Below are 14,661 nucleotides of genomic sequence, written 5' to 3'. Positions count from 1 at the left end.
CGGCCTCAGTTTCTTCATCTATAAAATGGAACTAACAATAGCAGCCACCTCACCAAAGTGCGACGAGGGTGAAATGAGTGAGTCCCGTAAAATATTTGGAACGGTGCCCGGCACAGCCTGAGCCCTGAATGAAATGGTAGCTTTTCATGAGCATCATTCACACAAAGAGGCAGACAGCGGTTCAGAGCAGGTTCAGGACCCGAACTGAGAAGAGCGCCATCTTCTAGACCAGAGGTGGGCAAACCACCTGCCCGATACCTCTTTTTGAAAACAGTTTCTTAGCTCACGGCCTCGCACATGTGTTCAACTATATGTATAGTCGCTGGCTGCTTTTTTGCTACACCTTCGGAGCTGGATAGTTGCTACAGAGACCGTCTGGCCTGCAAAGCCTTAAATATTTACTATCTGGCCCTTCGCAGGGAACATGTGGGCCCCGAGAGTTAGCTCTGCGCGGCGCTCCGCACTGTGCACGCACGCCACCTCCACAGCAATCCTGGGGGTGATGAGCCTGCTTTACAGATGAGGAAGCAGCCCAGCGGGGCCCCAAGCTCAGAGTGGAGAAGAGGGTGAGCCAAGCTGGAGGCAGGGTCCCAGGCCCCCCTGCCTCAGGCGGAGGGGTTTCCTCCTCTCCCTCCTCCTTGGGGTTAGGACGCAGCGGGCACACAGGTAAAAGCTGGGATGTGTGGCTTTCTGTGTCTGGGGAACAACAAACCCACACACCCTGGAGTCCTTGGGAACAAAGGTGAGCTGGGATTTCAGGGAGAGAGGAACCCACAGTGGCTGCCTCGCCCCGAGGGCCCAGAGCATGGATGGGAGCGGAGGTCTGACTATGAGTCCTTGCTTGGCTACACTGAGCTCGTCACTGCACGCTGGGGCCAGGGTCCCTTACAGGTTCTGAGAGAGGCCCAGCCTCTCCCAGCTGAATGGCTGCTGAACCTCTGCTTACACTCACAGTTGGATGCACAAATTCATGGGTTCACAGATTCCTATATGTTGATCTGAAAGGAAAACTCTTGGGCATCCATAGGCCCCGGAGCAGCTCGAAGGCGCTGGAAAGTCATCCTGATGAGCGCCCAGCAGGCAAATGGGTACATTTGCCGGCGCCCTGGGGCTCCCGGAGACTGTCAAACAAGAGGTTAGAATGTGGGCTTTGCGCTAGGACTCTACCCTCTCTGAGCTTCAGGAAGGGAAAATTACCTACTTCATAGGCGTTCAAAGGTGTATAAAGTGCTTAGCACAGGGCCTGACAGACAGTAGTCCTGACTTATCTGCAGTTTTGCTTTCCACGGTTTCAGTTACCCGCGGACCCAAAATATTAGATGAAAAATTCCAGAAATAGACAATTCCTAAGTTTCGTTGTTGATTTTTGTTGTTACTCCTCGACCAAGGATATTTTCCCATGGATTTTTAGGGAGAGAGGAAGAGAGAGGGAAAGACACAGAGAAACATTGATGGGAGAGAAACACATCGATTGGTTGCCTCCTGCATGAGCCCCGACCAGGGCCCAAGCCGGGGAGGAGTCTGCAACCAAGGCATGTGCCTTTTGCCAGAATCGAACCCGGGACGCTCTGGTCCACAGGCTGATGCTCTATCCATTGAGAAAAGCCAGCTAGGGCAGCAATGCGTATGTTTTTAATTGCTCATCATTCTGAGTAGCATCATGAAATCCTCCCTTTCTTCAGCGTATCCGCACTGTGTACACTCCCCGCCAGTTAGTCACTTAGCACCGGTCTGAGTTATCAGATCTACTGTCACGCCTCCGCCGCGCTTGTGTTCAAGGCACCCTGTTTTACTTACTAATGGCCCCAAAGCGCAAGAGTAGCGTTGCTGATGCTGGGAATTCCGACATGCCAACGGGAAGCGGCAAGGGCTTCCTCTAAGTGACACGGTGAACATTCTCAACTTAATAAGGAAAGGAAAAAATTCTATGCTGAGTTTGCTAAGATCTATGGTAAGAACGAATCTTCTACCATGACACTGCCTAATTTACAAATTAAACTTTACCACAGTGTGCATAGGGAAAGCATAGTACATGTAGGCTCGATCCTGTCTGCGGTTTCAGCCATCCTCTGGGGAGGGGTTTTGGACCGTATCCCCTGCAGATAAGGGGGGGCTACTGTATGCAGTCCTGACTAAGTGGTATATACTATAATTTCTCCTTGTTGCTTCCTTGTGGGAGCTCCATTAGGGCTGGCCCTTGGCTGCGGGGTGGGGGGTCCCCTGGGCTAAGGCCCCAAGGCCTCAGTAGAAACCCTGTCTCAGAGGACTGATCTCTGCATGAGCTCATTCTGTTCTCATCACGATCCTGCCAGGTGGGTGTCACCACTGCCCCCATTTTAAAGTCATGGGCACTGAGGCTCAAAGAGGGACTGAGCTGTGCAGGCCCCAAGCAATGGTGGTGCAGATGCCCGCTGCAGGGGCAGGGGCAGAGCTGGAGAGCATGGGTCATCGCTGCCAGGGCGAATGGGAGATTTATGGAGCCCAGGGAGCCGGAGGGGGTTGGGGATGGAGATTAGAGATGTGTCAGAAAAGGAGAAGCCACCGTGTCTGACCTCAAGGGGAGGCTCAGGCCAGCTCCCCAGTCCCTCCGCCTCCCTCTCGGCCCAGCGGGCGCCCACACCTCAGGCTTTCTCCGGGCCCCCGGGGAAATCACAGCAGGTGCCTTCAAACCTGCACTGTGGAGGGGAGCCTTCCCCCTTGTCAGCTCCAGAGGGATTAAATGCCAGCAGGTGCACTGCCTGTCTGTGGGCGGTGGGCAGGGGCAGGGCCTGGGCAGGGAGCCACTGGCAGCTCCTCCCCGTGACATTTCGCAGCCCCCCCACCCCTTCCAGCCGAGGCTCCGGACTTGCTAAATGAAAGATGCTTCACACGCTCTGAACTCCGGCCTGGCATTTTCCAGCTCCTCTCGGAAATGCCAAGTCTTTAAAATGATTTACTGTCATGCAGTCAGATGGGGAGGCGGGCAACTTGGAAACGGTCCGAGGATAGACTGTGCTGGGCTCCGGCAGGGCACCTGCCTGGTCGTGACCAGCTGTGGGACCATGGGCCAGCCCGAGGCTGCCCTGGACCTCGGTCTCCACACCTAAGGTAAGATAGAGATGCTTCTAAAAGGGCTCTGTAAAGGGATGTGAGTGGTGGGGCCATTCGCTGGGCCAGGGCCAGGAAACGGGGGCCGGGCACACCTCCCCGGGCCTGCCAGCCCCTGGAGGGAGAAGGGGGCTCCCCTTGCTATGTGCGGACAGTGGCCATTCTGCTCCCATCTGGGCTTTATCACTGAGCCTCAAGCAGCCCGAGGAGTGAGGGTGAACAGAGTTGGGGGGTGGTGTCCCTGAAACTATGAGGCTTGGAGATCCTCCTTAGCTAAAACCCACGAGGAGACAAGAAGCCATAGGGCTGACAGTCGTGATGGTAGAAGCAATAGTCATAGCAGCCAATCTGTTCAGCACTGCTCTATGCCAGGCAGTGTCCTGGCTTCACACACATGTAACTCACTTAATCCTACAACCACCCGGGTATTATCTCCATTGTACAGAAGAGAACCTGAGGCACAGAGAGGTTCAGTAGCTCGTCTAAGGTCACACAGCCCAAAAGTGGTTAAGCTTCAAAGCCACTTTGGTCCGGCTCCTAAGGGTCCCAGGGTGGTGGCCCGAGTCAGCAGATCACACACTGGCCTGTGGCTACTTAGCTGGAGGCCTGCTGAGGAAGCAGGCCTGGGAGGTAGGAGTCAGCCCTCAGAGAGTCCTGAGAACAAGCCATTGATCGCCTGGGCCAGCCAGGCCTTGCTCAGGGCAGTGGCCCATCAAACTTCCTCTGCAATTTTGAGGGGATGAATGAGAAGGGCCCACTGTGGTCCTCTTGTACCAAAACAGCGGACACTGGACTCCCTTCCAGGAGCGAGGGAACTGGCATCAAGGCCTCCCGTGCTCCCTCGCAACGACTCTGACAAGGTGTTTGCCAGGTGATGGGACTGACGCTTGGGGACGTCTAGGAACTTGTCTAAAGCCACACAGCCGGGAAGAGAGAAACTCCACAGGCACATGTGTCAAACCCTCCAGCCTGTGTCTCATCCCCGTTCCTGTAAGCGTCATTCTGAAATGCAGGAAGAGCTGTCACTGGCCTCATCCCAAGCAGTCACAGGAGGGAGGGAGGGGCCTCTGGGAAAGCAGCCCCGCCCACTGAGGAAGGTGGTGGCTTCCTTCGCTCTTCTCCCTCACAGCGCTGCCTTCCTCCTGGGGTAGGGATACAGGCATGAACGCGATGATGTGCTGGATGTCTGCCTGGGTGCGAGCTCTGAGAGTAATGGGCTCATCTGCTTCAGCTCCCTGCCTGGCACCCCGCAGGCCACACAGGTATCTGTTGAATAAATGAACTCCCAAGGCAGCTGGCTTCATTTCTGGTCCATTGTGGTTGCTACAAAGGGATGGTCTATACAGAGCCACTGCCCTAAGTGCACGTCCTGTTGCCCTGGACACGGTCACTCTCTCTGACCCAGGATCTCCCTGCCCAGACCTCGTCCCCCCAAAACCTTCTTCATCTACCGTATACTGGGACCTGACTGGGCCCCGCCTGGGGGCTCTGTGCGCAGTTTTCCATTGTCTTCCCAACAATGCTTTGTAGCAGACTTTCTTACTATCTTCAGGACACAGCCGAGGAAACTGAGGATCCAAGAGTTGGTCATCTCAGCCAAAGTCACTTAGCCAGTTGGGATGGAGCCAGGGTGCAAGCCCAGACCTCAGCTTCCCCCATCTGTAAAATGGGAACAATAAACGGCCCTCCACCGTTCACAGGACGGGCGGTGCTGGAGCGAGTCCCTGGAGCTTAAAGCAGGCCCCATGTGTTCCCACGGCCGCCTTCTCAGCAGCAGGACAGGCTTCTGCTCTCTGGTTCCTTGGAGTCAGCTCCATGGATAGGCCTTCTCCACAGTCACTGTGGTGCCAGGAGAGCTGGTCCCGACGGGGACCCTGGCTGGGAAGTTGGCTGGTGGGCCCGTGACGTACCGAGGAGTGTGTGGGGCTGACTGCTATTCACCGAGCCTCCTCTGCCTTTGCACTGCATGGAGCACCTTCCACGCGGCCACCTTTCATCTCTGTACCGCGCTGTACAGATGAGACAACCAAGGCCCAGCACGGGTCCTGCGTTTGCCCAAGATCACACAGCCAGAGGTAAAGGCCCTCACCTGTTGTACGTGAAGCCCATGCTGTGTCCTGCTGACAATGCTGACCACACACTGAGCACCTACTATGTGCCAAGGACAGCCTCTCCATCACCCTGTAAGATTGGTCCTGTCATGGCTATTTTCACTCAAGGAAACTGAGGCTCCGAGATGTAAGGCAACTTGCCCAAGTTCAGGTGGATTGAACATTGAACCTGACTCCCAAACCTGGGCCCTTGACCGCTCTGCAGCACCAACAACCTCCGGGGAGATGGCCCTGGTGGGGGTGTGGGGGGCACTTACCTCCTTGATGAAATTCATGAAGCGGCCGCCGAAGCGCCACGCCTTGTGCCGGTGGCACTGCAGGGAATTCACGGTCATCTGGGGTGCCCGCTGGTAGCACACGGACACGATGTGCACGGCATCATACAGCAAGGCGGCGTCGGTCTGGAGGGAGGGTGCAGGGCCTGCCTGAGAACAGCTTCCGAGTTCTCCACTCCCCTTGCCTTATCTCCGCTCCCCCTCCCCCTTTCCCCGGCACATGGGGGGCCTGGTGAGAGGCCAGGCTTGGGTGACCCTGCTGCTCTGCAGACACCTGACACCCTTGCAGCTCAGACCTTTGAGCAGTCCCTCTGCCCCATCCCCATGCCCTGCTGCTGTCTTGGCTCCCGCACCATCTCCTTCCCGCCTCCCCAGCCTCTGCTGGTCACACCTAGGACCCACTGAGCTTATTCCAGCTCTGTCACCAGCTGTTGACTTGTCTGTGCTCCCAACCTTGGGATGGACTATGTCTGGCTCCCTTGTGTCCTGGCCCTTAGCCTAAGGTCCTGCTGACCTAAGAAGGGGATTGGTAGGACAGAAGTAAGAAACAGGGAGGGAGGAGGTGGAAGGAGGGATGGGAGGGAGGAAGGAAGGGAGGGAGGGAGAAAGGCGAAGGGAAAGGGGAGCCCTGGGTCTGGCCCCCCTGCTGCCGTACCATCATCACTCCGTCCAGCAGCCCGGACTCGGCCCGGGGGGCTGCCTGTAGCCGCTCCATGGACCACTTCTCCACGATGGCCGAGACATGGGGGTTGTCCACATTGAGGATCCGGAACCCTGTCAGATTCACCCCCGAGTAGCGGTAGGGCTCCAGGTCTAGCGCATAAAGATCCTGACAGAGAGAGGTTCGTGGAAATAAAGGTGTGTCCACCGTGAGCTCCAGCCCACTGCCCACGCTCCCTGCTGCCCCCCAGAGCCCTCGCTACAGCTCCCTGCAGGGCCCGGGGAGGGGAGGCCAGGGGTGAGGGCGCCCCATGGGAGCACTGCACTTGGAGTCGACAGGAACCCGTCTGCCTCGTGGCCGACCCCACGTGTTCACTGCCAGGCCTCGAGCAAGCCACTCTGACCATTTCTTCATCTGCCTCTTTTATAGGATGTGGTGCAGCAGTTCAGGCCCAATGCCCAGCCTCCAACAGTAGCTGATGACAGTCAGGATGGTCATTTCCTCCGACGGGGAGGCCCACTTCGTGCTGCTGGGTCTGGCACCTCCATGTTACCCTGAGTGAGGCTGAAGGAAGGATTTTATTCCCCAAAGGAGAGTATTTTAAAGGTCTCCTGCCAGGGACTCAGGGTACAGCTGCCCTTGCCCTCTTCTCTCCCCCGGCCCGCCACACCACAGGCTCCATCCTCACCCCTGCCTCCTGGGAGCAGTGAGGGTGGCCAGCCTGTCTGTCTGGGGGCCAGGTCACGTCCAGGTGCATGGGCAGGCCCTCGCCTAAGGGCCAGGAAAACAGGCCTGAATGCATGGGGCAGCCCAGCTCCAGGCCCCCCTCCCCCACCGCAGCTCTGGGAAGGGGGTGCAGACACAGAGGGAGAAGTCGGGTGTTTAGCTGAAAAGAGGTGGTGTTTGGGGGGTGGTAGCATGAGGAGCAGAGCAGTACTCTGTCCTCAGAGCAGAAACTTACCCCAAACTTGGAAATAAGGCAGGAGAGCAGCATGGAAACATGGTTTACTGCCCACCTGGGATTGTGCGATTCTCCCGGAGAACACACCTGGGGTTGCCTTCACTCTCAGCTACTGGTTCAAGGCCCAGACTCTGGGTTCACTTGCAGATTTTTGTCCATAAAAAGGATCATCGCCACGGTTGTGGTTTTATGGCCCTGCAGGACGTTAATCCGTTTCGTATCTAACCTAGCAGCCGTATTCTCTGTTTTTTCTCATCACGTACCTAAGCACTCAGCCCCTCACACGCTCTTTGAGCCAACATTGCCATCCTCCTGCTGCCCTTGTTAACGAGTGGATTCCATCTTTGCCACATATTTCATTCTACAGTCTGTGTTTTTAACTGTTTGAAAAAATAGACTTTGACACTCGAGGTTGGTCCCATCCCACTGGTGGGCAAACGGAATCTAAAGGTCACTGTCTGAGCTCCTCCTCATCTACTGTCTATTCTTCCCCACACTCTCCCCTCGCAGTCCTCGCTCGTGGGTCCTCGGGCTTAGTCGCTCCATCCCATGCTAGGAGGGTGGTTGGGACCCTGACCAAGCCTCTCCGTGGTACAGACATGGGGGGAGCACCCAGCCCCACCATGGCCCCAGCTCTGGTAAAGGGGATGATGGCTCAGGGAAGACGATGAGTGATACAACCCAGAGCCACGGAGCAGCTCTCACACTGTGCTGCTGCATCGGGTCTCTGAGATCTTCCTAATCGATGCTAAACTCATTCTGTTCTCCCCCCAACTCCCCACCCCTGCCAATGGCCTCTTTCTGGAAGGCATTGTGTTAATTTCCTCTTGGAAGGTTTAGGGAGTAGGGGAGAGGCTTAGACAGTGTAGTCCCAGCTTTGCTGAAACAAATATGGCCCTGATTCTAGGCCAGGATGGGGGCTGGGGAAGGGGCTGGGTCGGAGCAGGATGCAGGGTGTTGAGCAGATGGGAGATGGCGACTGAACTGGCCAGAGGGTGTCCATATGGCCTCAATATCCGTGGAAGTGCTCAGTCCTGCACAGGAGTATATAATCAAATCTTTTAAAAAATATTTTTAAAAAGTATATTTTTATTGATTTCAGAGAGGAAGGGAGAGGGAGAGAGAGACAGAACCATCAATGATGAGAATCATTGATTGGCTGCCTCCTGCACGCCCCACACTGGGGATCAAGCTGGTAACTTGGGCATGTGCCCTGACTGGGAATGGAACCATGACCTCCTGGTCGATAGATTGACACTCAACCACTGAGCCACGCTGGCCGGGCTGTCAGTGAATCTTCACAGTCACCTGTGAAGTGGGTACTCAATAGTATTCCCTCTATACGATGAGGAAACAAGTCCAGAGGGGTGAGGGGAGTTGCCTAAGGTCATACAGCTCAAAAAGGTGAATGGAAAGTGTACCCAGGTCTGTCCCCATGGCGTGATGGCGCTGGCTCACCCTGGCTGTGGCTGTGAGAGCTGACTGTTAGCACTTCTCCCCGACTCTGTGTTCGGGGGCATCGCACTGGTAGCTTCCTATTGGCCTCCCTGACTGCTCCTCTGCAATGTACGGTCAGGCGGGTCAGGGGTGCTGCTGCTCGTCTCCTGGGGCCTCTGGATGTCACCCCACTGAAGACAACTGTCTATGCCTGTCTCCCCTATGAGCCCTTGAGCCAAATACTCTCGTCAACCGAAGTGGAAGTAGGAGTCACACCTCTCCGGGGACCAAATCATCACTTGGAAGAGCACAAGGTGGAGAGACTAGTGCTTCCCATCCTCCTCTCGGGGGGGCCCCTCCGGGGCTGGACGTTAGGCGTGGTTTGGTAAGTCACTGGGGAGGAGGGCGAGACCCTCCAGGGGCTTGCTTCAGAAACAAGAGATCTCACCTGAACCACTTTTGAAGGAAGTGGGTCAGGAAGATGGAGGGATTTTGTTTTGCAAGGGGTGTCTGCAAGTCTGGGGCCAGAGCTGAACTGCTGGGGCCACGGAAGAGAAGCTGAGCTCTGCCCCCAGGGGGCTCCCTCCTCGCTCTGCCCCTGCACATGCTCAGCCTGTGTCTTGTCCAATTCAGTGTGGACCTGACACTAAGGCCTGAATGATGCCAGAGCACTAGCCTGCCGAGGGCCTCTGTGACTGGTCCGCCCTCCTCTAGGACCAGAGGACAGCTGGATCCCGTGGAAAGGGTGCATCTCTGGCTCCGGAGGCCGCTAGTGTGCTGGTGACAACAGCCCTTCCGGTCTCCAGCTGCAGCCTTCGTCCTGGTGACGCCTACACAGAGGCTGGGAGGGGGCACGAGGGGGCGGCAGTGCTGGGGTCACCTTCCTCCTGTCCCCTCAAGCCTGGGCTTAGCTGCAAAGTGCTGTGGGGCTCGGGGCACCAAATGTGCCTTCCCTGTGACCCGAGGGCAGGGACAACAGGACGCTGGCAAAGAGGCCTCTCTGTCCACCTCCAATGTTTGGATCCAAACTGCCTCAGGCTGAGACCCCAAGTGCTGTACACAGCGAACCGTGCACAACCTTGCTGCTTGGCAAAAAGTTGCTGTTCTCTGTGCCAAATGTTGACACACTGAATTCAGTATCGACGAGGGACCTTTTAGAAACATTCAGCATAACATAATAGGCTAATTCATTAGCACCCCATGGGTCTGACTGGGTGGAAGCTGAAGCTCGGAAAACATCGCCTTAAGGAACGACAGATGAAAATATCTTCCCCGTGATATAACTGTTATTGCAGGGAAGTGGCATTAATTGTGATTGCTTATCTATTAATTTATTATAATTCTTTCTTCACCTCCAGGCTTTTACCTCCACATGCCATGTACCAGGGGCTCAGCTGGGGCTGGTGAACGTAGGGTTATCTGGGAACGGCTCAAAGCTGGCTGGGACAGATAATGGCAGCTGGGGTAATTGAACCGTCTTCTGCGGGGGAGAAGCAAGTTAGGAGGATTTTTTTAGAGATGCAGAGTTGGTGACATGGGTTTTCTAACGGGAAGGGGATACATGCCAAGTGCCACTGCCGTTCGGATACAGCCACGACTGACCGCTGGGCAGAGGCGGAGCCACCAGGGCAACACTTCCGCCAACAGGGCTGCAAGGAGGGTCCTGGAGTTGGAGCTGGAAGCTGGAAACGGGCAGGGGGAGAGGACCCAGGGGACACAGCCGATGGCCTGGCACGTGGGGGGCTGCTGGGAGACACCCTGGAAGCTCCCCTCTCCCCGACATACTCCACTGCAGAACTGTTTGTATGGCGGGGGCTGTGCCTCCCTGGCGCGGTCTGTTCTCCTGAGCTCTCAGAGGGGCGTGGGGAGGAGGGGCAGTGGGTGGAACAGCCATGGGCTAGACCGGAAGTCAGCAGCCGAGGCCTCTGTCACTGCTTTGCTGTGAGATTCTGGGCAGATCACTCAACCTCTCTGGTCCCAGGCTTTCCCATCAGTCAACAGGGAGCGCAAACTCTGCTCTGTGAAGAGGGAAATCAGTGATGTGGAGAAAGGGCTCTGGAACCTGTGAAGTGTGGGTGCTGCTGGGATTTGTGGAGGCTCCATTACTCCTATTAGTGTCAATCACCAGGCCCGGACCATCACAGCCAGCCACGTGGAATCAGAGCCCGCCAGAGGCTGGGCAACATTCCTGCAGGCTCTCAGCTCACAGGCTTCAGCAGAGCAGAGCGCATGGAGCTGGGCACTCCCCGCTGGAAACAATCCTTGCTCCGCCCCTTTCTCGCTGAGCGACCTCCCTGAGCCTCAGTTTCTATAAAACTGGGGGAGCCAGACCTCCCTGGAAGAGTTGGATTTGGATGAGATGAGGTATGCTGAGTACACAGAACATAAGCAGGAGTTTATTTAATTAATTGATTTAACTCATACAGGAGACTAAATGCCAAGCACTTTTCTAAGTGCTTTACTGATGTCAACATATTTAATGCTCAGCATAGCCATCCTATGGGCAGTACTGTTACTGCGTACTTTTATAGCAGGGGAAACGAGGCACAGAGAGGTGAAACGCAAGAATCTCAATTATAACTCAGGCAGACAGACTGGCCCCAGAGTCCAGGTCTTAACCGTTGTTGTGATGGAGATATTGATAATTTCACTGATTACTTGCTACTTGGTATTGTAGTCATTCATTCAGACTTTCGTGAGCACCTACTATGTACCAGGCGCTATTTGGGCACTGGACATATAGAGGTCAATGGGGCACGGAATCCAGGGACTAGGGGAAGAAGGTGCCTGGTCTCGGTCACCAGCTTGGGGTTCCCTTTCTCCTTACACCACCCTGGCAGGTCCCCGGGTCTGAGCTCCAGATCAGAAGGAGCAGGATGGCTCCAGACCTCTGCCTTAGGTATGCGGTGCAGTGGGTGGGGGGTGGAGGGAGGGTGACAAGAGTGGTGTGCTGGTAAATGCTTAATAACCAGCTCTCAGGGGAGAGGGGTTAAAAAACCCTTACTTGTAGCTTTTGCCAACTTTCGTAGTATGAATGCTCCCACAGTGGCCAATTTCAAGCCGTCTATGTGATATTACTAAGCGTGGAGTTGGGAAGGGATGAACACAGTCGGCTCTCACAATCAGCCAGAGCGCACCAGCTCCAGCACTCCACTGAGGAGCTAATCTGCCCCTTAGCCTTTGCCTATGCCGTTCCCTCTATGTGGCATACCCTTCCTGCTTTTCCTTGGTAAACTCCCACTGATCCTTCGAGGCCCAGTTCTAGCATCTCCTTTCCAGTAAAGCCTGCATCACATTTTCCACCTCCCTCTAGACCCTCAGCATCTGGCATCTCTTTCCACTGTGCCCCACGGGCATCTGTCCAGGCCTGTGATGGCACAAGCCTGCTCTTTGAGCTGGACATAGAGGCACAGACCGGACAGGATGGGAGCTCCTTGAGGGCAGGGCCTCAGTGCCAGTCATCTTGAGCTACTCAGCTGAGCGCAGGCCGGGTGCTGGATGGATGAAGGAGCGCAGTGGGAGGCCCGCGGGGCTGTGGCGGCGAGGCGGATGCAGACTGCGTGAGCTTGTTCCAGCAGCAGGGTGGTGAGAGCGCTGTCCCTCACCCCAGACCTGGGCTGGGTGGGAAAGTCCATCCCAAGCCCGTAAGGTCAGAGGCGTCTGCACCCAAGGCCGGGTGTCTGGGTGTTGGTGCCCCTTTGGCACAGGGATCGCTTTATTCTGCTGATCTCAGACCACAGCTAATTATCCTAATGGGTTTAAATGGCCCTAAATGTTCTCAGAGTTTGGACAGGACCCATCTGGAGCCCGCAGGTGGGCTGGCCTGGCTGACAGTGCGTGGGCAGACTCTGGCATGGTTGCTATAGGAATCCAAAGTGGCCATGCTTGTCATTTCTAGAGGCCTGAGACCTGCGTGGGGAAGGGTGGGCTAGGAGCCGAGGGTCAGCATAATGAGAGCTAGCATTCCTCTAGCTCTTTCATGCCCGGCACTGCTGTCGGCATTTACTTTATTAACTCACTGGGTCCTCACAACCATCCTAGGAGGTAGAAGCCATTACTATGCCCATTTTGCAGAGGAAGAAACTGAGGCAGGGAGGTTAGATGACTTCCCCAGAGTCTCACGGCCAGTAAGCAGAGGGGCTTCTGTTCACGCTGGCAGGTTCTAGAGCCCCTGCCCCCCTTCGTCACACGTAATGTCACTTCTCCACGTAATGTCACTTCTCCACGTAATGTCACTTCTCCACGTAATATCACTTCTCCACGTAATGTCACTTCTCCAAGTGGGCAGGCCACTGAGACATCTTTGTGCCCTCACCTGGGGCCACACCTACAGCCCTAGCAAGGCAGCTCCAGCCTGGACCTCCTCGAGCTGCACTGGGCTGACCTTGTTCCGAGGGAGCCCCACCCGACCCACGCCAGGGCCCAGAGGTACGTTACCAGAGTGGTGAATATGAAGTGGTAGTACTCGGTCATCATGCCCATGGCCATGGCCTGCGGGGAAGCAGAGCGTCAGCACCTGCAGGGAACACCCGAGCAGCCCCCCCCCCACCCCCCTGCCACCCCTGGGGTGAGGACTGGGCAGGGGACGGCCTGGCCATGGCCTGGGGGAGGCTGGCCACCAGAGTGATATTCCCTGAGACCCCTCCACACCGTAAGCATGACTGGCTGGCAGACAGCAGTGGATTTCACCAGGGAGTGAGCAGCAAAGCCACCCGGGACAGATTAAAATGCACGCTCTCGGGCCACACTCTCTAAAGATTCCAGATTCCACAGGCGGGGCAGGGCCTGGTGGTCTGTCTTTGTGGGAAGCAACTCTGGGCGTCCACACAATCCAAGACACCTTTTCAAGTGCCCTGACTGCCCTCGGCTGAGGCCAGCACCACAACTCTAGAGAGAGGTGTCCAGGTGTCCAGCCGCCAGCAGCCCCGCCGGCCCCGGAGGAGGGTCTGTCCTCCTCCTCCTCCTCCTCCTCCTCCTCCTCCTCCTCCTCCTCCTCCTCCTCCTCCTCCCAGGAAGGGCTGACCACAGAGCAGGCCACGTGGCTGCTGTGGAATGACTCCATGCCACCGTGAAGTCTACAGTATATACATTGCATGTATTTTATGAGAAGCCTGTGATCTATAACACTAATGATCGTAATGCATTTTCTATGGAGCGCTTCGGGCTGCTGGCCCACAAAGTGCTCTGAGCGAAGACCGTCACTGGTCAAGTCTGCTTAGAAAATGCCACCTGCGCTCGCCCCCTCTTAGGGATGTACCACCCACACCCACAGGTAAAGGCTCAGAGAGGTCCTCAGTGGGCAGTCACGCTTATCTTTGTTTAGCTCGGTGCTCAGCGGAGCCCAGAATATTCACTTTAAATTACAGACGTTTTCAAGCCAGACAGACCTGGGAGTGAGTTCGGACATGCAGGCTGGGTGACCGAGGGCCCACGGCCTTCCTGGGAGCCTCAGTTTCCTCACCTGTGGACTGGGTACAACAACCGACCCCACTTCCCAGGGTGGCGGTACAGGCGGAGCTATGGGTACTGGCTCAGAGTGACTCCTTGGTAAACCAAAGTCACAACTGTCCTTATTATTGCTGCACACGCCGGGAGGAGAAGGGGCACCCTGGGCACAGGTGGCTGGGAGAGTGGGGGTTAAGGGGCTTCTGGGGAGTGGTGTCTCCTAGACGGCGGCTTTGAAGATGCCCCCACCAGTGCTGACCATGAGACGGCACCGGGATGAGCCCTTCCCTTCCTCATCTCGCTGAACCCTCCACGACCGTGTGCAGCAGGGACCACTCGCTCCACCCACGGAGGAGGGGATGACCAGGCCGCTTTCCCTGGGCAGGAGAAGGATTCAGATTCTCCAATGAGCTTTTTCATCACCAGGTGAAGGAGGCTGGTGTGGGGCCTCCTCGGGGGAAGGCAGAGGCGGCCATTCGCTTGAGCACCCCTTGTGGGCCCAACGGGAGGGTGGCACGTAGGCCCCCAGCCCAGTCCTCGAACCACTCCCAGGCCCTGCTCAGCACCTCCTTCCACTGTCCTCCGTGTCTCCTCCCTCCCCACTGCCTGTCGAGGCGTCATGTGTCAGGACCCGCAGAATATGTACTGCAATCACCAGGGAAGCTTTCTGGGACCCCATCACTG

General features: G+C 56.3%; 1 protein-coding gene across 2 annotated transcripts in view; it reads right to left on the bottom strand.

The window, feature by feature from the left end:
* GRIK3 (glutamate ionotropic receptor kainate type subunit 3) overlaps nt 1–14,661 on the bottom strand; it is a 196,676-nt gene that overhangs the window by 46,771 nt on the left and 135,244 nt on the right. For both annotated transcript variants that reach the window (XR_009452018.1, XM_059690155.1), the window contains exons 5-7: nt 12,970–13,023; nt 6,129–6,302; nt 5,456–5,599 (exon numbers count right to left, since the gene is read on the bottom strand). Coding sequence is in view for 1 of the 2 variants with exons in the window: in XM_059690155.1 (XP_059546138.1) it covers nt 5,456–5,599; nt 6,129–6,302; nt 12,970–13,023 (372 nt within the window). In the remaining variant the exon portion in view is untranslated. The remainder of the gene's footprint in view (nt 1–5,455; nt 5,600–6,128; nt 6,303–12,969; nt 13,024–14,661) is intronic.

This window comes from Myotis daubentonii, chromosome 3 (genome assembly GCF_963259705.1).
Source record: "Myotis daubentonii chromosome 3, mMyoDau2.1, whole genome shotgun sequence".
Classification (NCBI taxonomy): domain Eukaryota; kingdom Metazoa; phylum Chordata; class Mammalia; order Chiroptera; family Vespertilionidae; genus Myotis; species Myotis daubentonii.
The sequence above is the reverse complement of the archived record's forward strand: the minus strand, read 5'-3'. Positions and strand labels throughout refer to the sequence as shown.